At 41.9% G+C, this 23,167-nt stretch overlaps 1 protein-coding gene across 1 annotated transcript in view; it reads right to left on the bottom strand.

The window, feature by feature from the left end:
* The window catches only part of SORCS3 (sortilin related VPS10 domain containing receptor 3), a 582,912-nt gene that overhangs the window by 206,648 nt on the left and 353,097 nt on the right, over positions 1 to 23,167 (bottom strand). The window contains exon 5 of the mRNA XM_060125698.1: positions 7,364 to 7,437. Coding sequence (XP_059981681.1) covers positions 7,364 to 7,437 — 74 coding nt within the window. The remainder of the gene's footprint in view (positions 1 to 7,363; positions 7,438 to 23,167) is intronic.

The following is a 23,167-nucleotide window of genomic DNA, read 5'->3' as shown; positions in this document are numbered from 1 at the left end:
CTTTACTCCACGTGGGCCTCTCCTGACCCCTCCTCAAAGGACAATAACCTCTGAAATCTCACCCACTGAGAACAATCAAATTTGCTCCCCTCTGAAAGTTTATTAGTGAGACTTGTCTGTCTCTGAGCTGAAGGACTACTTCTCATGTCCTTCACAGAATCATCAGGGTGGAATAAACATTTGGAACCCATGTGTCTCTAACTCCAGAGAAACCAGCCAAAAAGCTGGGGAAAGAAGAAATGGTGTTTCCATTTGTATCTTGGAATTTTTCTTACACTGAATTAGGTGAGTGGATGTGGCTATCTCTGAATTCTTTTTGACACACAGAAATCTTCTCAGATTTCCCAAGGCAGGGTCAAATATGATGCCTTCCCTTCACAGTAAAGAATTCACTTAAGTCTACAGCTACTTATGTCCCCTTATGTCCCCTCCTTTGTAGAACTCATCTATGCTAAGCATGATCACCACGTGAGTCCAACAGGTCTTGACTTCAACCAAAGAGGTGAGTGTTCTGTTTTCCTCAGCGCACTGGATTGACGACCACGTGTAGCTTTCGAACACTGCATTTGCTTTCGGCATTAAGGCAGCTCTTCCCAGGCCATGATATGCAACCAGACATGCAGCATATGGGTGGCCCCCTCAGCAAAGGAGAACTGATTTCTGCTTGCAAGCTGAGCTTTCACATCTCGCCTCCTGACCCTGCATGTATTATTTTGAATGTATTTTTAAATTGCTACACCATTTAAAAACTGTAAGGGAAAGTTGAATCAAATATTATTTGTGGCATACCCTGGTTCGCAAAGGGCCTCTAAACCTGATTCCTTCCACGAGGTCGATGCCTAAATCCCATTATTTGAGATTGCAAAGGACTGTGTTTGCAAAATCGTAGATGCAGCTTCAAAAATTCACCCAATAACGTTAACTTTGTTTGAAAAGACCTTGACTTTCCAGGAAGCAACCTCAAGTCACTCTGCCTGTTCCTTAACTCTGTCTCTGTCACGGATAATGTATTAATAGCCAAAGGGTGGCGCGCCAGGTAGTTCTTCTGGAACCACAGTTTGGGAGCCCATCCTTGAAGCAGAACAGAACCCATTCCAGAACAGGTGAGACCTACGGACTTTAAACTGAAGTGAAGGTGTAAGAGGGTTCACCCAGCCACATTATCTCAAGGTAATCATGCCCCATTTTCACTTCCTGCTTCTCTGCCCTATTGGTCCACCCTCACAGCTGCTACTAGGCTGAGCTGGGTAAGTCTAGGACTCAGATATTTGGGATTTTTGTAAGGGAAATGAGCACTTCTCTGAACAGGAATGTGCACACTTGGCTCATGTGCACACACACACACACACACACACACACACACACACAGGCAATAAACATTATTCTCACAAAGCAAAATCCTGCCCATCAAAATGTAAAACAGAATAGAATAGAATGAAACAAGTTCAGAAAACCTCACTAAAAAACTTAGCAGCTAAAAACAGCAAATATTTATCATCTCACTGTTCCTATGTGTCAGGAATCTGGGCATGACTCAACTGGGTGCCTGTGTCTCAGGGTCTCTCACAAGCCTTCAATAGATGTGCTGGCCAGGGCTGCAGACTCACCTGAAGGCTTGACTAGAGAAGGACCTGCCTCCAAGCTCACTCACATGATTGTTGACAGGATTCGGCTGTTCCTCATTGGAACCAAGCTGTTGGCCTGAGGCCCTTAGTTCCCCACTGACTACTGACTCTAACCTCCCTCAGTTTCTTGTCACACGGGCCTCTCCACTGGGCAGCTCACAAAGCAATTACAAGAATGCACCTAAGACAAAAACCATTGTCCCTTGATAGCCAAATCTCCAAAGTGACATCTTATCACCTGTGCCACATTCTAGTCACTAGAAGCTAGTCGCTAAATGCAGCCCAAACTCAAAGGGAGGGGACTATACAGTGGCATGGTCTCCAGAAGACAGAGGTCATTGGGGGGCATTTCGGAAGCTGCCTGCCACAAGAATGAAGTAAGTATTAACTATAAATACTCATACTTGCACAGGTGTGAATATACAATAGCACAAAATTGGTATCTTTAATGACAGGTGTCAAAGATACTCAAATGAACATATTCTGAGGTTATTATTCTCCTTTCAGTGGTAATTAGAACAAAGTCATTAAACACTAACAATCACCAATTCCCCCTCCTACATGTTCTAAGGGATATACAGCAAACAAAGATGGATTTCCTGGGGGGTAGGGTGAGAGTGATAGATGGTGAGGTAGAGGGGAGAGGGTAGGTCATTCTATATAAGAAAAGCTTATGATACTTGGGGAGGAAGGTGTGTGGGGATAGAGGGATGTTCTGTGGACAATAAATCTCTGTGACTGAGAATAGTTTTAGAACCCATGGAAAGAGAAGGAAAAGTTGACAAGGTAACTACCATGACGATCAAGATCTTGGAGAGACAGATATGGGCAAAGGATAGTTTTAGAAAGACTCACTGTGTGGTGTGTGATATAATGCTTCTTTGCAACCCCCTTCAAGAAAATGTTTAGTAAAAACCTACATTGCTCTAAAATGCTTTCAGTGTTGAATTTGGGTCATACCACTTGAATGCGACACTCTGTTGAGACTGGGGAAAACATAAATTTTTATTTGGGCTACCTAGGACACTGGTCCAAGAAAACAATCCTAGATATTAAGGAAATATACATAAAATATTAACCAAACTGTTATTTATGATAGTGAAAAATATGAACATTTCCAATGTCCAATAAAAATAGAGTAATACAGTATGTATCTTTACATAACGAAGAGTTGCATAGACAATTAAAATGATGGCTATAAAGATTTTATAATAACATAAAAATTGTTACAATAGCATATTAAGAGGGGAGAAGGGAGATTATACAAATTCACATGCAATATGTTTAGGCTACACATTAAAGAGCATAGGCACACAAAAAGAGACCGGGAAAAACAAGAACGATGAAAGATTGGAAAGGAAATATTGCAATGAAAGGGTTTTTTAGTCCATATCCTTCCTTTCTCCTTTAAAAGATATTTTCCTAGGATCTCCTATCTATACACACCAGGGAGGACACGTTTTGCTTTTCCATTCTCCCTACCCTCCCTCATGACCTTTCTAAAAGAAGAGAAAAGAAGCTGCTGGCAGAGCCATCGCTAGAAATCTACAGTGAGTAAGCCGACCTTAATCAAAGGACAATAGAGCCCATCCCGACTGTCCCTACACACCAGCCACTCCAGCCTGCAACCAGGCATCACAACAGCTCAGAAGAGCTGTCCACAAGGGACTCTCTCCATGAGCCCCTTAAAGTGGGCTAATCTACAACTTGTTCTACATCTGTTGATTCTTATAGGGTTTTTAAAATCTAAAAACCAGTCTATTTTGCAACCCAAATACTCCAGAAAAGAGGTAAGAGTTTAAGTTCCTGGCACCTTAGTGTGTATTACTTTATCAGAACACTCTCCTGCAGTGACAGCAAGGAAGAAGAAATGGACCCTGATCTTTCAGGAGAGAGAACAATTAAGGGGAAGTTAGTAAGGAAGAGACATAGGACACATTCTATCTCTCCTTCAAGATAAGGTACGACCAAAAGATCAGGGATCAGAGGCACTTAGAGGCCAGTCCAGTTACACAGAGAACTCAGCAAGGCCTAGGATGCCCGTTCCGTCAATGAAGAAGAGGCCAGAAGAGGGTGAACACCTAGGGAGGGTGAGGGGCTGCAGAGGCAAAGCTGTGAACCGTCACAAGTATTCATATTGGATGTGCAGCGAGAACAATCTTCCCACAGCAGAATGGGCCTGCCTGTTAAGTATCTTCCAATGGAAGGGTGGAAATACTATTCATTTGTAGCTCAGTAGGATATTAAAACAAAAACCAAAAACAAAAATCCCCACTTTTTCCCTACAATAGCTCTGCCCAAGCAGACACTAGAGAAAGATTACGTTAGGCTACTTAGCCACTCTTGTACTCTCCGTGCAAACTAAAATTGCTAAAACAGTTGGGGTGATGAATGCGAGCGTAATCTGCCTGTTAACCAGGTATCAAATGAGTGAAAAGGTCGCATATAAAGGAGTGTTCACGTCAGTCTGATTCTCAGGGCATGAGTTTGATGGCCCAGTCACTCCATGGTGTAAGATTCCTAGGTGACCTCTCTTGACGGCATTAGAACATCTGGAATTCATAAAGAAAACTGTGCCTCTAGATGAAGCTTTCATGATTGATGCTAATGAATATTATGCCCCATGCCCTGTCTAACCCACAGGCACTGTGGGGCACTAAGGAGGAAATGGATCATGACAGCCCCTTAGGATTCCCAATGCATTTTCACAGCCATTACATTGATCATCACTGGAGATGGTCGATTCTTCTCCAGCACACTTGGCAGAAATCTTTTCTGAATCACAGTGTTCTTCCCCCCAAGTCCCTTCTAGGTTGCTACTTTCCGCCAACTGAGGGCAACAGGGGAGAAGAAACCTAGCATTCGTGAAGGATCTATCCCTAGACATTTGAAAATCTCCAAATTATAGGTAACAATATTTGGACAATATTTTGTCTGGTTAGCATGTTCACTCTATTTGTCTACATATCGCAAGATAAGAGTCTTTTATTTCAATGTCTTGTTTTTGGCATGACTGCCCTGTCCCCAGTGCGTCCCCACCGTCCCTAATACCACTTCACCCTGCAGCAACCCTCCCAAAGAAGCAGCTGTAGGGCTTTGGGTAGTTGATTTGTTTTGTTTTTACCATGTCAGAAGAATTATGACTCCAGAAAGAGTGAGGACAATAAAGTTAGGTTGAGATGTGGATTCTTGGCAGTAAATTAGACCCATTCGATTGTTATCAGATGTCCACAGGTAAACAGTCTCACTGGCAATGGGATTCAAATTTGCGTCCCAGAAAAATGACAAATCACTTATGTGTCACAGTCTTCAGAACTACTGGTAAACATAGTATTTAAAGACATAACTTACAAATTAAAAATCTGAAATGGTGAAACGAAATTGCCAAGAGTCCAGTTCCGAAAGGATTATATCTGGTCCTTTCAAGAAGCATATGAAACTGACAAGAAGAATATTGTTCCCATTGCACAGATGCGGAAACCAGAGCTTGGAGAGGTGCTCTCTCAACCAAAGCTGTGCTCTACACCCTGAGAAATGCACACTCTGTCTTTCCTCAAGGAGGTGCCCTGTCGATATTTCCACTCCCAACCCATACAAGCCATGTCTCTCCAACATAAGCGCTTTCAACAGCCATGAATTCTGTCATTGGGGAAAATTTAAAAAAGGTCTGTGTAAAAGGAGCTCTTCCTCTGCAACTCCTACGGCACCTAAAAGAATGATCACAGCAATTATACATCAGAAACGGAGAAGTGATAATACAAAAATGGAACTTTCAGCTACCACTTGGCTGGCCAGCACAGGCACTAACTTTTATATTTCCCCATGGGGGCATATACGAAAGAAGCGCAGAGTGGAGAAGAGGTGAAATGCAATTGCCAGGACCTGGGGATTTATTCTTTCTGCTACACAAAGGAAGGGGGAAGGCAGAGAGCAACTGGAACGTTCTCTCCTTGCTCTTTGCAAAACAAAGGAAAATGCTGCCCTTCATCCACTTAACTTAATTTCCTTCAGAAACAATGACAAGTCTTATCCAGTCTACTGTACTTTCCTTCTCCGTCAACGTGACTTCCTAGTCGGCTAACTGCCTTACCATCTCAAGAGTTTGTTCCAGAAATAGCAGAGGGCTACTTTTTTCTTTTTGAGGGACTTCTGAGTGTTGGCGCACTGAGAAACCGGCAAAAAGCAAAAAGGCACTAGTTATATAGCTAGAACATCAGAAAAACAAATACTTCCTTTTTCCGCCTTAGTCTATTGAAAAAAAATCTTAATACAATTCTAAATACGACCAAATAATCATTGTAATACTAGTTACAGACCAAATAATAGTTGGTCTGAAAAGGGAAAAATAACTGGGCATAGCCAAGGTATTGAGTCAAAAGCAGTGATCCCAATTCCCTTTCTTCTCCCAGTACTTTGTGTATAATACGACACGGTTGATTTTCACAGTGTGCTTCCGCAATCATCATTTTAATTCTGGACAAAGTTCTATAGGTGCAGAGGGGACTGGGTGAAAAAGCTGCTTCCAAAGACGTTGGTATGGTTGTATAGACATACAGGGATACATATACCTACATGACCACCACCCACACACACACCACCCCCGCCTTATGGAAGGCATAAATGGCCATCTTGTGACTTCTTAAGGGACTGACTAAGGTACTGAAAATGAGACATGGAAGAGGTACTACTTTCAAATACTGTTAATATTTTTCTGCTTTTAATTAAGCACATACTTAAGCATATTATACACTCTGGTGTATGCTCCCTACATATATTTGGCCATCACTTCTGCCGAAATGAAAGCGAGGTACAACTAAGAAGCATTTCATAGAGCAAGGAAGAGTAAAAGGTAAAATTATACCAAACCAAGTTTACTTTGCTACAACCGAGGTAACAACAGTACGCATGTATTTAAAAAATACCAATTAATAACAACACCTGCCCCTTGTACAAGAGTAAATCTGTTCTTCCTGATAATACCAACTAAAATTTACAACATAATATATAGTTAATGAAGTATTTTTCAATTAAAAAAGAATGACATTTTCTGATTGGAGGAAGGGCTAATTCTTCATCTTAAGCACATATTCACTCTTAAAAAAGGTTTTCAAAATGTGCTCCACAGAAGTGGCTCTGAAGGATTCAGGTGTGACGTGAGAAAGGGATTATGGAGTGAAATGAGTTTGGGAATCAGTAACTTTGTGTTTGGCAGCTTCCCTCCCTCTGGGCTTCTCCAGAGTCTTCAATATCCTAACGTGAATCCTGAGTCTCCAGGAGGGCAGAGTTAGATAACCGTTACCTAAAATTACGGACCACAGAAATGCCTTTGGAAGGAGAACCACTGTGTGGAACTAATGTTCTTCAGACTATGTTTTCGGAATACTGCTTTTAGAATAGGTTCATGAAATATCTACTATTTTCCAAAAAGAAGGGAGACTAGTACATAGCTAAGAGCACCCCATCATGACCTCCTCATGGAGCTCTCCAGCCCATAAATCACCAGGGATTATGTTACGCGCAGAGTCTTTCTCAGCAAGTCTTAGTGGGGCCTGAGACTGCGCTTCTAACAAGTTCCCAGGTGAGGCGGATGCTGCTGGTCTGTGAACCAAACTCTGAGTAGCAAAGGGCTAGGACACACATGACCTCAAGTGCTGAAGGTGTCCAGGAACTGTCCCGAGTGCTATGTTGTCTGATAATTCCTTATCCAAGAGGGTGGTGAGACTGAGGATGGGGCTTACCAGTAAAACCTGTTGGGTGTGATGCGTTCATGCATGAGTTGCCACCGTCTCCCAAAGTCCATGGAGCTGTAGAGCTGCAAAACAAGGAAGTGAGGAGAGCATAAGTATCCAGGGACACTGTTTAACCGAAATACACGTGTCACCCTTCTGGAGATGAACATTCCAATCCATCAGAGCGCCTAATGCACTCAAGTAGGCATCCATTCTATCCAAATACATGAATATGACTGTGCTATGCTTATCATGGGGTCTTCTAATTCAATATACATCCAATACATCAGTTTCATTCAGGAAATATTACTGAACATTGGCACCATGAGTGAACTACGTTTTTTAAAGTCTCTTTTTTGTCCAGTAAATAACAGATATGTTTGTGTGCGGTCGTATACACACACACACACACACACACACACACACACACACACACACACACACACATACATATAACTCAAAATAATCTAAAAGGTAGTTAAAGAGATATATTAGCATTTCTACTTGATAGATGAAGACATCAATGCTCAGTTCTACAAAGCGACTATAGCAGCCGTATGGAAAACCAGGATGTCTACGCTGATTTAGCAGACGCCAGGTTTATACTACAACACATCAACTCCACCAACTCTCACAGTATTTATTCAGACCAGGCTCTTACTCCATGAGTAAGTACCAACTACTATGTGTGTCCAACTCTGCACATGGGAAAAATAGGCAAAACTACTCTGACCCTCAAATATACATACAGGTCTACCACATCAAACGGGAAAATGGGGCAAAGGCTAAGGCTCCAGGAGGTGAGAGATGGGAAAGATAAACTGGGGTAAAAATGGAACAGTGAGGCTTCCTGAAGAAATATATTTTGAGCTAGGCCTTTGGAAATAGGTGGTGTGGACCAGAGAGAAGGTGGATTGAGATTTTCCTGGGTGGAAGAGACAATGTGGAGAAAGGTGTTAATATGGCTACGGTCTTGAGCTTGGCTCTGGGGGCGCTTCTAAGAGAAAGGAGGGATGTGATAACAGTTGCTGGCCAAAAGCAGGTGGAGGCTGTCTGTCTGTCTGTCTCCCTATTCATCCATCCATCTATCTATTTGCAGGTGTTCTTATATCTCTCTGTATGTACATTTATATTGGAGAGGGGCTTGGGAGAAAGGAGAGGGTTTGTGAGGACCAGACCATCCCATATGGGAAGAATTTATCCACATAATTTATTGCAAGAACTGAGTATTCCATGCAGGGTTTTAAGAAATAGATCACTTTCTTTCCCATGGCATATGCTGAGACTTAAGACAGATGTTTCTCAATTAAATATAGGAGAGACTTTGGTTGGTGCCTTCTATAACCCAAAGATATCAATCAGACTCTCTGTCAGCCCTGCTTCCAATCTGAGCAAACAGAACCCCAAATTCCTTCAAATAGAACCAGGAGAGGAAGACTGTGTCTTCCTCTGCTGCAAACTCTAGCAACAGGTCAGGCAAAAACCTTGAGGGTCACACCGACCCCTGAATCCGCCAGGGAAATCATCAGACCCTCCATCCTGGAGGCTGCTTGTCGTGGCAGAATGCCACCCACCACAGCTCCTGCTCGGGCGCACTGCTGGGAGAAGCACGGCTCCTCTCATTCCATGCTCTTCCCAACAGAAACAACTAGAGTTCAGTGCCGATCTACTCATCCAAGCCTGTTCCACTTCCTGCCTCCCTGTCTCTGGTTTTGCTTTTTCAGCTTTTCAGTTTGACTGATGAGAGAAAAATCAGATTGAATTCTCTGCCTGGAGGCTGGTTCAGATGAACAGAAAGAGTAGGCTCCTATTCATTAAGGGCCTTGGGTTAGCTACCTTGTCTCTCAATCTACAGTAAGTTGCTGAGTCTGAAATGAATTGTATTCTCCCACAAGCTGAATCTTTGCAGCCTCTCCATCCATCCATCCATTCATTCATTCATTCACTAAAAGTACATCAAACAACTACTATGCTTTAAGCACTGAACTAAGTGCAGGGATTACAAAGGTTAAAAATACCATGGATAGTAAAAGATAGAAATCCAGACAATTACACTGCCATGCATTATATGTCATAATATTAATACTGTTTATCTCTGCAATGGTAAGATTGTGGGCAATGGATATTTTCTTCTTTCAGTTTTGGGGATTTTTAAAAAATTATTGTGAACATGTATTACTTTAGTAATTTAAAAAAGGAAAGCTCTGACACTGAAATAGAAACAAAGCACAGAGGAAATCACTCAACAGAAAGTGCTAGAAGATTGTTTAATGGTATGAAAATGTTCATTATCTATTATTTATTTAAAAATATGTTACAAACCATGCACATATCGATGCTAATTTTATTTAAAGTATTGCATAACTTGAAATATATTAGAAGAGACTATGTCAAAACATTAGTAGTGGTTATCTCTGAATTGTGGAATGATGGGTAATTTAGATACTTTTTAAAGCTTCCCATTATTTTTAGCTTTCTTTACAATAGATATATATTATACTTCAATAGTAATAGTAGCCTATGGTTTATTCTATTTAAATTTATGTAACAATAATTTTCTTTTTATAATGTACATGTTATATTTATCTATCCTTTAAAAGACCAAGAATTAAACTTGCAATTTTTCCACTGGGGAACTGGAATTAGACAAAGCAACATGGGATTTTCCATAAAACGGTATTTCACAGAGGTTATTATCATGGATAGCGGTGAATGAATCCTTCCTTGGACAGAAAATGTGTTAGCTCACGCAGTGTTTATATAGTCCTGCATGGCTTCAACCCAAAGTGTTTCATGCAACATTAAAATAAAATGTATTTTCCAAACAATAAACATGTTTAAAACACTTCTTCTTTACACATGAGTTACACATGAGACGTTGTTCTCCTCCATATACTGCCTTACGATGTCCCCTCCCTTCAAGGATGTCATTCTTGGACTTTTACCAAAGAACAATCCAGACCCCCTTCTCTCCCTTCTTCCACTATATGTCATGGTCTCATCTCTCTTAACAAGCACGCACTCAGTAGTGACATGCACACGCAGCGCCCTAAATGAATCATCGCAACAGCTGGAAAATATGAAAGAGCACGTTCTTTTCCTTATTGATTCAGTTATTCGTTCCTTAATTATATCAGCCTGCCAGGGAAAAGCATCTGATAGCTGAAAAACTAAAGAGGCAATTTAATCAATGTAATATTCCACAGGAAGAACAACAAGTTGTATCTGGAAAGCTTAAGTTCAAAGAATAATACGACTGCATCAGGAGGTTATGGGTTGAATTATGCCCCACCCCCCAAAAAAAGATCTGTCTAAGTCCTAACCCCCAGTATCTCAGCATGTGAACTTATTTGGAAATAAGGTCTTTGAAGATGATCGAGTTAAAATAAGGTCAGGATGGGCCTTAATCCAATATGACTGATATTGTCATAAGGAGAAATTTGGACACATAGACAGACACAGAGGGGAGACAATGAGAAGACACCCAGAGAGAAGGCCATGTGAAGACAAAGAATTTTAGTGATGTATCTACAAGCCAAGGGATGCCAAAGACTTCTGGCAAATCACCAAAAGCTAAGAAGAATCGAAGCCTCCCCTATAGGTTTTAGAGAGCATGGTTCTGCTAACACCTTCATTTTAGACTTCTAGCCTCCAGAATGGTGGGACAATGGAATTCTATTGTTCCAAGTCATCCAGTTTGTGACACTTCGCTATAGCAGCCCTAGGAAACTAATACAGGCGTCTTACTCTTGCTACCAGGAGTAATAATGACAGAACTGGCTACATTTTTCTGTTGTTTTCTTGTCTCCACTCCTAGGCATTTAGTTGTAAGGCCAGAAGTATTATTTAGGGCCAGACTGTTGAATCTGTGGTTGAAAACCAAACTCTCATTTGCCTATATTTCTCTGTCCTGTGCCTTTTTACCACACCCCTAAGGATATTTTCTAAGAATAACTGTGAATTCATAAAGACCATACGGCAGTAACCAGACATAATCAGAAGGGGCAAGAAACTATACATTTTATAGCAGCTTTTGGTATTCCAGCCAGATTCCCTAGAGCCAGCAGATCTCCCATGTAGAGGGAAGGACGGTTTGGAATACATTTATATAAAAGCTCTCCCCTGTGGGCAAATTCAAACTTAGTGTGTAACTGTCCTGATTTTTTGCTCAAAACCCATGGAGTTTAGGTAGCATTCCACTGAACTATGGCCATGACGATCTTGGTCTTCAAAAAAAAATGAGACTGGTTTCTGCTCAAAATAAGGTCTCTGCACCTTTTTCCTTGGTAGCCACAGAGCAAGTGGGAGGGCTTGGCTGGTTTCTGCAAGGTTGCAGGAAGAATCCCCTGTGTTGTGGCAATATTAGTGGTAGGCAGAAGAGAAACAAGGTCACATGGCAACAAAGAGTCCTTTCTAACCTGTGCCTCTGGTTGCTTCCTCAGATGTTCTCCAAAGAACTCCTTTCTTGATAACAAGGGGAAACAATTGCATCCAAGGTCCCTCTAAGCTCTGGAGATGTAGACAAGAACTTCTGTCCTCAGTAACCATTTTCCTTTGCCCTTAGGAGTTATAAGGCATCTACACCATAAAGATATTTATAAAAAGACATAGACAGTCACCTAGTTATGCCATCCTATTGGAGATGGCAACATTTTCCTTCCCTTCTTGAAGATTTCCAGCCACGAAGATTTTCTCTCTCTCAGATGGTCTCTCATCATCCATTCCTTCATTTAACAAATATTGATCAAATGTCTATTAAGAACCAAGCACTGTTCTGTGGGTTTAGGATACATCAGTAAACCAAAAAGACAAAAAGTCTCTGCTGTCAGGGACTGTACATTCTAGCGGAGATCGAGAACTCAAATGCCCTAAAGTTCACTGTGTGAATAAGTGAGGGAGGGATAAGAAGAGCAGTACCACTACTTGTATTCTTTAGACAGGCTCGTTCTGCTGGTACGTAATGCACTAAGGAAATTGCTTTGCTTATCCAAGAGGATTTTTCCCATTTTTCTTGAGACACTTGATAAAAGGCTACCTTTTATTTTCCTGCTTTTAATAGAGACCTGAGTTCAAAAAATGTTTCACTTTCCTCTTAACTCTAAGAAAAACACCATACAAGCCTGATAATGTTTGGCAGATGAAATTTCCCCACAATGCTGGGGAGAAGCAGGGAGTCCAGAGAGCTCATGCTCCATCAAAAAATGGGCTTAGCTGTTCCCTAGCTGGACAGGAGCACCGAGCCAGTGTGGTCAGGCTTTAGAACCCCGAAGAGAACCTGAAAATTCGGATTTTTTATGGGAAATCTCCGTATTTTTCAATTTTGGCAAAACTTGAAAAATTCAAAACATACTGCAGGGCAAATAAGATGTGTCTTAATCCAGATGGCCAAGTGCTGCCTGAGGACCACCAATTGGCGATCTGAATCCTAGCATAGACCTACAACTGCCTACAGGAGACAGTGGGACTATTTGACCTTGAAGTAAGACTGCCAGATTTAGCAAATAAAAATACAGAACGGGAATTTGTATTTTCAGGTAAAAAATAAACCATTTTTTTGTGTAAGTGCATCCTGTGTAACAGTAGGGATATGCCTATATATATATATATATATATATATATATATATATATATATATTTTTTTTTGCAGTACACGGGCCTCTCACTGTTGTGGCCTCTCCCGTTGAGGAGCACAGGCTCTGGATGCGCAGGCTCAGCGGCCATGGCTCACGGGCCCAGCCGCTCCGCGGCATGGGACACAAACCCATGTCCCCTGCATCGGCAGGCAGACTCCCAACCACCGCACCACCAGGGAAGCCCGATATGCCTATATTTTTAAAACGTTGTTATTTACCTGAAATTCAGATTTAATTACATGCCCTATATTTTGTCTGGCAACCTTACCTTGAAGTCCCTCCCATTCCATCTCTAAAAGTCTGAATTATAAGATGCAGCCCCTTATATTGGGCTTCTTTACTCTTTGACATTGGATGCCACCAAGTGAATAAAAGAATCTCCAGATTACTGTAAATACTTCCTGTAATCAATTCAGTCAAACCATTTCACTCAATCTATTTAATGTCAATTGAGCACTAGCCTGTGCTAAGCTCACTACCAGGTATGATGATACAAAGGTGAAGAACACAAGGTTCCCTGATCTCTAGATGAGATGATGGATGTGTCAACAGGTAAGTGCAACATGACACAAGGAAGCCCCTGTCAACAGAGGCAGAGGAGGGCTAGGAGGATTCAAAGGAAGGAGTGGTCAGGTCTGCTGGGCTTGGCACTAGGCCAGGGACTGAGGCAGAATGGACGAAGAGGAGCTGGCCTGAAGGGTAAGTTCCCCCCAAAACACTGCAGCTAACAAAGGCGAAGATTTCTAGACATTAGAAAAGATGTTGGAGAAACAAACATTATCTCATCCTCCTACAAAAGTACAACTCATCTGGCCATGGATCAGTGTACACTGGTCTAACATCTCAAAGGAGAAAGAGCAGAGATGGAAAGGGGTCTGAATAAGGGCATGTAAAGGATTCAAGAGGAACAGGGGAAAACAGCTCTGCAAGAGCCTAGGTGTGAGGATAAAATGAAGACTTAAAGATGCACCGTGATGGGCTTCCCAGGTGGCGCAGTGATTGAGAGTCCGCCTGCCGATGCAGGGGACACGGGTTCGTGCCCCAGTCCGGGAAGATCCCACATGCCCGTGAGCCATGGCTGCTGAGCCTGTGCGTCCAGAGCCTGTGCTCCGCAACGGGAGAGGCCACAACAGTGAGAGGCCCGCGTACCGCAAAAAAAAAAAAAAAAAAGATGCGCCTAGAGTAAAGGCTATGAAAGTAGAGAGGGGTAAGCAGATACACACTTGTTTATCAAGTTTCAAAACATCCTCCCTTGAAACCTAAAAGAGGCAAGATTACAACAGCAAAAATGAATGACTACTTTTAAAAGCAAGTTCATAAAATTCATTACTCTAAGAAGCCGGTGAGAAAAGCACAGGATATCCTATAACAGTTTAAGACTCAATGCTTCTCAAAGTTTTTCATCAAAACATCTCTAACAGCCAAAGGGAATAAAAGCATCCCACCAGGAATCTGGAGGTTTGACCTTAAGCAGTCTGACATAAGGGCAAACATTTTCAAGTCTCTAATTTTCACCAGAAAATTCCATGGATGTTTTATAGTCTATATCTGTGCTTAGAATAAAAAAATAAATTTCTTCACCAATCTTCAAGTGAAATGGACCCTCCAGAAAGACACTCTATATCTATCACGCTCTCTTTACACCACTGTCCCCGAGAGGTGCATTTTTGAGTCCCAGTTTGAAGAGGGGGGAGTGACACCAAAAATGGCTGATGCATAGTTAGGGACCAGATGCTACTGATGGGGTAACTCATTTCACTGTCTCAACTGTGTAGGGTGACTACAAGCGGGGTTTGTGATCATTTCTTGGTGCCTACGACAACTGGAATCCTGGACTTGATATGAGGAGACACCCTTGGGCAGGGTTTTCATTTAATTTTATGACCAAGGGAGAGGAAAACATGTAGTTCTGGTGATACCATACTTGCCAGAAAGCAATTCCATTAGACCCTGTTTGCTAACATAGCAAGCCTTATTTTTGTCATGGCTTTTGTAGGATTCCTCAGGCTTATCCATCCGACTGGACCTCCAATTCAGAGGTCATATGTACATCTGAATAAGCAAAACCTTTTGTTTCCCAAGTCAGTGTTCTACTCCTTGCTAGAGGTGCTGGTGACTCTAAAGGCCCATCTGAGCACACAAAGCATAGACGATGCTTGCGTCCAGATGCCCCGGTGCCCACCCCACAGTAAAGATGCTTTCTTCCAATCGGGCACACAGAAACTGGCTCATAAGGATGTTAGTGTCTACACTCTGTCAAAGGGGGGACACTGCGCTCATTCCCCACCTGCCTTTTCCTCCAGGATTCTCTCCATCCGCCTTATTTTCCAAGTTGCAGCCGCACTAGCCTTCTTTAGCTTCTCAAACATGCCATGGACTCTCAAGTCCAAGGGCTTTTGCACATGCTGTCCCATCTGCCTAAAATGCCCTTCCTCCACTCTGCACCTTTTCCCTCTTTCCAGGCATGTACCCAACTGCTGCTCCTGTGTCAGGTCTCAACAGAAATAGCCCTTCCTAAGGGAAGCTCTTTGGTCACCTCCTGCCCCAGACAGCACGAGGTCCACCTGCCATCTGCTCTCATGGCTCTCTATATTCTTATTTCATAATATTCACCGCAATATGAAATTATATATTTGTGTAATTATATGACTGACGTCTGTCCTCCTTTCTAGATAGTAGGAATTGCCACTTTAATAGTCCCAGGTGTTTAACACAGTGCCAGGTCTGGAAGAATAGATGCTCAATAAATATGTCCTGAATGAATACATGATTATTCCATTTCAAGCCTTATCAAAGTTCTATTCCTTCCACTGAAAGGCCTCCCTTCCCTTCCCAAACTTGTCTAAATTCTACCCTTCTTTCAATATTAGTTCAAATTGTCTCCTGTCCATGAAGCCACACTTGGTCAAAAGAGACAAGATTATAAAAGGAAAACTAAAGGACTACTTTTAAAAGCAAATTCATAAAAGAAGCTGGACAGAAAGGAAGAGTATCCTATGAATAGTATCTCTTTTCTCGTAATTAACACCAAGTGTCCAACCAGACTCTAGTAACAGGTTTCTCTTATAAGCTCTCAAGTTGCTTTTATTTAATTCATCCAACCATTAATCTGGTCACTTAATTCACTTATGCATCAAAACTTCAGGTAATCTCTTCAGATAGATTAGGGGCCCCTGGGTGAGAGAATCCCATGTGAAATCTTGACCCCTTCAAAGAAATTTCCACTGAGCTGCTCGACAACACAGAATCAGAGAATCATAAACTTTTATAGCTAAGAGTGTCCTTAGAGGTAATCTGGAAAATTCTTTTTACACATGGGGAATCTAAGGCTCAGAGAACCTAAGTGACTTGCCTAGTATCACACAGCTAGTTAATTGTGGAGCTAGAATTCAAACCCAGCGTCTTGATTCCCATCTCAATGCTCTTGTAATTGTGCTGTATTGTCGTTTTTTGTTAATTGCTTGATTCTAAAAGAAAAACAAGTTAATATAACCTCACAGGAATAACGGCTCATTTGGGTATACCATACATGAATAACACCGTGCCTTGAATCTCTTCAGCACTTTTATTTACAAATCATTTTCACAATTCATTGTATCCTCTTTCACGCTGAAGAGTATTTTCTGAGCTAACAGACACACGAGACAATCTTACAAACAATTCACATAGTATTTACCAAAATCCATTGTTTTGTCTCCACAGTCCTATTCTCTTGGCCATTTTCCTTTACAATCAGATTCTATTCATTTTTATTCATTATGATTCAGAAGCATCTCATTTTAAGCAGTACCCTTTGAACACAAATGTTGGTATTCCTCCACAAGCTGACTTTGTTCTGACCCACACCTCTCCCCCTATACCTGTGTTCTCTCTCCTTCATGGTTTTGGTTTCACATCACCTCCTACTATTAATATCCACTTTATCACCTACTTTACTGGCTTTTCACTGCATTCAATTTGTCTTTAACTCTTTTCCAAGTTCAAATTTGTTTTTCTTTCCCCCAAAACATGAATCTAAAAGAGATGGACAGAACTTAATTTTTTTTTAGTTTTAGGTCATTTATTTAATGTAAATTACCATCTTTAAGTATCAAAACAATAATACCTGCCTTTAATCTGGAAGAAATGAAGACTTTACTAGACCTACCGTATGAAACACCATTTGAAATATATCTCCAGGTGGACTATTTAAACATGCTCATGATTTTAGCATTAATACGTGACCAGAAACTAAAAATTCATTCAAACTCAAGACATTAAAGGGGAAAAAATAGCGTATACTTCAAAGTCTATTCTTCCAGAAAAATAAAAATAAAGACAAAAAGAAACTTACATTTATGGAGGATCTGCCCCGACAGGTATTTCTGTATATAGTTTAACTGACTCAAAATAAACACTTTTTGATGGTTATTTCTGTCCACACTTCTTGGAGAAGAACACTGAGGACTTGCTCTAGATCCCAAAGCAAACTCCAAGACATCTGATTCCAAAACCAGTGTTCATTCCAAAATACCTGCTGCCATTGAAAAATGAGTGCTATCAAGGAAACAACCTGAATTGTAAGGGAGCTCAAACTATAATATCCCAGAAAGGTTGTCAAAACTTGAGGTTGTGGCACAGAAAACTGAACAAGGAGCAAAGAGGTTTATAACTGTTTTCAAACATGGGAAAAAGTTGTTCTGTGGAAGGACAATGAGACTTTCTCCTGCTGCATCAAAGGGCAGAGCAGGACCGAAAGGTGATCTAGGCAGAAGTAAATGTTGTCTTGACATAAGAAATAATATTCTAATGGAAAGAACTCCCCAAGGCTGGAAGAAGCTTCCTTGCATGGCAACAAGTTCTCCAGGGAGTTACTGGATGTGCTTAAGTAGAAAGTGGATGAGCGCTTTGATTAAGGTGATACCATCAGGAAATTAAAGCATCAGATAGGGTTTAAGCCAATGAGTTCTTAGGTACCTTTAGATACATGATCTTTGATTCTTAATCCAAGAGCAATAATCCTAGGAAGAGAACCCACGAGAATATTCACTAATCATGCTCCCTAAACATTGGTAAAAGCTGGCAGAGGAATTTTTTTCAAAGGCACTCAAATGTTGTTGGAAAGGCCAGGACTCTGTGTGGCAGCTTTGATGGATTCATTCAGCCTCCCTGTATCTAAGACCTTTGCAAAAGGATTTTCAGCTCCTCCCTTCAAGAGCTAGAATTTATTTCTTCACCCCTTGTTTGGGCATCAGAATGCAGTAGAAGAATCCCAGCTCTGAGTGTAGTCCCTCAGAAGCCTTGGACACTTCCAGTCTTTCAGAATGCTGTCACCCAGGGTGAACAGACCTTGGCTAGCCTGCTGGAGGATGAAAGACCACATGGAAGAGAACCCAGCATACAGCCATCTCAGACCATCATACAGCCAGCTGAGCTCTAACTAGGAAAGCGATCCCAGACAAAATCAACACAGTTGCCAACCCAGCCACAGCTGACCACAGACACGTGAATGAATCTAGCCGAGACCAGAAAAATCACCCAACTAATCCACAGCGTTGTGAGCAATAATTCAGGTTTATTGTTGTAAGCTTCTAAGTTTAGGGAGAGTTGGTTACACAGCATTAGCTAGCTGCTACACAGACCTTAGATACAAGTCTTGGCTCTACCACTGGTCTAGCTGAGCTGTTCTGAGGAAGACTTTAAGTTCTTCAATCTCAGTCTTCTTATCTAAGTATGATGTAGGGCTTTCTCCACAATAGTGGCTCTCAAACGTCAAAGTTATTCAGATGTCTTGTTAAAAATGTATATTTCAGGCCCTCTTCTAGAAATTCTGATTTGGAGGGTCAAGAGTGGAGCCCAGAAATATGCATTTTGACAAGATATCAGATGATTCTAATGTAAATGCAGAGGAACCATACATGGAGAAACTCTGTTCTAGATCATTCTTATGGAAGCTTGGACATTTATAACTAAGCTCATCCTCCTGTCTTCAGTCAATCTCTACCTTCATCACAGGTAGAGGATGCCCAGCTGAACATTTGGAGCTCCTTAGAGATGGGGGTGTCACAGTCACTCTAAGGCCCAGTAGAGAAGAGTGACTTGCCCTTAAGTCAGACAGCTTTTCGCTCCTGGGAAACCCGCTCCTAGCTCCATCCCAGAAACCAGAACCTGGGAAAAGACGATAGGCAGACTGCTTCCACTCAGAAAGATTCTGTCCCACTGCCAATGCTGGAACACGATTACATAGCAAACAGCATAGCCTCAGCTAAAACGCACAGTAACAGCTGGACTGTGTTCCCTGAAAGTACAATGCATTTATTATACAGATAATTAGACTTCCCTCTAGATCCAAAAGTCATATGGTCTGTGCATTAAGCAAAGGGGACTTACCACAGCCTAGCCAACCCTTGCCCAAAGCGCACAGAAAGTGCTGGTCCCTGGGTTCTAAAATGGGGTGAGGAGGGAGCTGGGGTGAAGCCAGGAAGACAGCAACTTCTCTGATGTTCTTCTGTTCTTGGCTTTAGTGACCCAAGTCAGTGGTTCTCAACTCTGCATCACAGTTACCTAAAAGTTTTAAACAATAGTGATACCTGGGCCCCATCTTAGAAAACTTAAATCAGAATCTTTAGGAATAGACTACTTGGGCATAGGTATTTTTAAAGGTCTCCAGGTAACTCTAATGTGCAGACAGGGTTGAATACTACTGGTCCAAAACAGAGGTTGGCAGACTATGATCCACCTCTTCTCATAAAGAAAGTTTGACTGGAACCTAGCCATACTCATTCATTTAGAGTTGAGTGTTGCAACAGAGATCATATGGCTAGCAAAGCCTAAAATACTATTCAGTCCTTTACAGAAACTTGCTGACTGCTGCCCTTAGGTACTGGTCTTTAGACTCGGTTAAGAGGTCCCAACAGAGGAATTTTATCCTGAATGCCTCCTAGCTTGGTTACACACCCTTTTCACCTATTTCTCCAACCCCAGGAGCCCGCAAGTACATGATAATAATAATAACTAATGTCTAACGAGGACTTATCAGACGTCAGGTACTAGATTAAGTGGCTTGCATCTTCGCCTTTAAATCCTACAACCACCCTGAGAGGAAATCTGGTTATCGTCATCTTACAGAATGGAAAACTGAGCTTTGGAGAGGACTGAGTTACTTGTCTGAAAACACAGAGTAAGTGCAGAGATCAGATTTAAATCAGGCTGTCTGATTCCATGGCCTATGTGCTCAATAACCACACAAGCCGAGATTCACCACATGGAAACATGGAGCTTCTGAGCCAGACAGCAATGGGAGCTTGGGCAGGCTGCTTCCAGGGGCAGGGGGAGGGGAGCTCTAAGAATATCTACCACACAGAGCTGTGGTAAGATTAGGGGTAGCACGATGCCTACTAAAATGAAACTGTCTGGCAGACAAACTATTTTTTTTGTCAGATTTTTCTTCTGAAGACGTTCTTGACAATATTTCACTAATTATTCTCATCCATGTAATCACTCAGTAATTTAGTGAACACCTTACCTGAACCAGGCATGGTTCTATATTCTAAGGATACAGCAAAGAACAAGGTGCTAGAAAACACAGTTGTCAAAAAATTATGTATCTATATTTTAAAATATATTTCATTCACTTACTGCCCATTTCTCCCACTACCACGTACACTCCATGAACTGAGGGGTCAGCAGCCTTTTGTGCTTGGGAACAGTAGACAGATCCCAGCACAATGCTTGGGGGGCCACTGTAAATAGTGAAACCACCAAAGAAAAGCACAAAAATACAAAAAAACATAGCACAAAGCAGACCATGAAAAAGCCAGTTCTTTGTACCCTGAGAACTCAAACAAGAAGGCAGAGCATCGCCTTGTTCAATCTCTGCTGGGAACATGCACGTCAGGTGACTCAAATTTCTTGCCACTCAGCACATGTTTGCAAATGTCCACAAAAACTTTCTGAGTACTGATTTGGGGGTTATAAGTGAACTTTAGCGAGTAGGTAAATTCGCAAATACGGAATCCGCAAATAATGAGGATCAACTGTATAATGTCATGCAAAGATAACTACTAAGAAGATCAAAGCAGGATAAGGGGATAAAGCAAGAAAGGGGTACTATTTTTGTGAAGGCGGTCAGTGAAGACCTCTTTGCATAGCTAACATGTGAGCAGAAACCTGAATGAAATGAAAGAGCAGGTGATGTGAACATCTGAAAAGTGACCTAGGAGGGAAGAAGAGCAAGGGCAAGGACCCCGAAGTGGGAGTGTAGTGGCATCTTGGAGGAACACTACAGGCCAGTGTAGCTGGAGCAGTGCACAGCGAGAGAAGCTTTGGGAGATGAAGTTAGAGAGAAATCAGGGAGGACTTCATGTACAAGGCATATCTATCCTTGATAGGATCTGGGGTCTTCTATGCATGATGGAAGTGTATGGAGGCATCTGAAGATAAGTCTGCCACAATCTAATTTAAGTTTTTAAGATCACTTGCAGAAAGTAGGGGATCCACAGAGAAGGGATGATTGGGGTGGTCCAGGGAAAAGGGGTGGTGGCCTGCACTAGCCTATGAATGGTGGATTTGGGAAGGTGGAGGGATTGGCAAGATGGTCTGGAGGTAATGCCAATAAGATTTGGTGATGGAAGGGCTGTGAGATCTGAGAGTAAAAGAGGCATCACAGACAACTCAAAGATTTTGGACTCTACTAACTGCGTAGTGGAGGAAGATGAGAGAAATGATCATATTCAGGATGTGTTTTGCAGGTAGACATGACAAGATTTGCTGCTGTACTCGAGTTGAGTTTGAGAGAAGGAGACAATTCCAAGATGTTGAGCCTTTAGAAAGGGGTGCCATTTACTATAATTCAAATCTGGGAAAATTAAGAGTGTGTGAGGGTATCAAGAGGTACATGCATTAATTTATTCCTCTTTGGATTTTTATGTGTGTGTCTGTGTGTGTGTGAGTGAGAGAGAGAAAGAGAGAGAGAGAGGGAGAGAGAAAGAGAAAAGAGAAAATTATAATTAAGTAATAGGTACTCATCAAATGTGTATAAATTACCTATCGTGTATGCTCTGCTAAGTACTAGGGATAGGCAGAAACAAAACACAGCCGCCATGGAGGAGCCTGAAATCGAATGGCGGAAACAGACAAGTAAGCAGGTGATTATTTTATTTTTTTCAGTACAGGTTCTGAAGCCAGAGAATGTCAGGCAATGCCCAGTGCAACACAGAAAGAACACTGGAGTGAGATCCAAGCGTCCTAATCTGCAGAAACTCCAATTTCTCCAAAGAAAGACCTGAGAAAGAGTGATTTTGCTGGTCTCATAAATACAGTCAAGAGTTTTCAGCACAGCTGTTGAATAAATCACTACTAGGCTCTCCTTGGGAAAAGGCTTCTGAGAAGGCTGGGCAGGCCAACAGCCTCCATGACATCAAGTGGCACACAAATGTCTCCTTGCTCAAAGGGTAGCCCTCAGCTCCCAGGACCGGCATCCCCATGTTCATTCATCCACCCGCTGAACTTGTCCGTAGGTGTGCTTGCTGCTTTGAACGTGTAACCAAGAGCAACCCGGGGGGAGAGAGACACAAAACTCAAAGTCCTCAAGCAAGGGAAAAACCTCCGCAGACAAATGAAACACAACTTCCTCCAAGGTTTGAGCAAGGACAAAATAGCTCTCTTGAGGAAAAGCCCTGCTGAAGGCAAGATACTTTTCCCTCCGAGTGTGTTTCTACCTTTCTCTCTGGTCCCAGCATTGACAGAGACCAAACTGAAAAATAAGACACAATCCTTTCCCTTAGACTCCACAGTACAGCTGGTAGAGACGAGCATTTTCAAAAAGAACTTACTGTAGAAATCCAAGAGGGAAATAAACAAAGAAAATATAGAACTATGAAACTGTTGCACTCACACAGCAGAGCTTCCTGACCTCACGACAGATTATTACCAGGCACACAGGCCGTATGTTACACATTCTGTCTGAAAGTTCTGCGTTCAGAAAAAGGCTCTGTTTAATGCTGAAGCAGGCAGCTCATACACACACACACATTTATACACACTCCTTGGCCGTCTCTTTTCTAGATATATGCCTGGAGTTTCTACTCTAGTCTGGGGGAGAATGTATAGATACCAGGACTTTTGATGCTCCCCTGGGCGAACAAGGCAAAACTCAGATTCCTTCCAGCATATAACAGCCAAGACACGGGTTGGGTAAAGA

This window comes from Lagenorhynchus albirostris, chromosome 16 (assembly GCF_949774975.1).
Source record: "Lagenorhynchus albirostris chromosome 16, mLagAlb1.1, whole genome shotgun sequence".
Taxonomy (NCBI): domain Eukaryota; kingdom Metazoa; phylum Chordata; class Mammalia; order Artiodactyla; family Delphinidae; genus Lagenorhynchus; species Lagenorhynchus albirostris.
The sequence above is the reverse complement of the archived record's forward strand: the minus strand, read 5'-3'. Positions and strand labels throughout refer to the sequence as shown.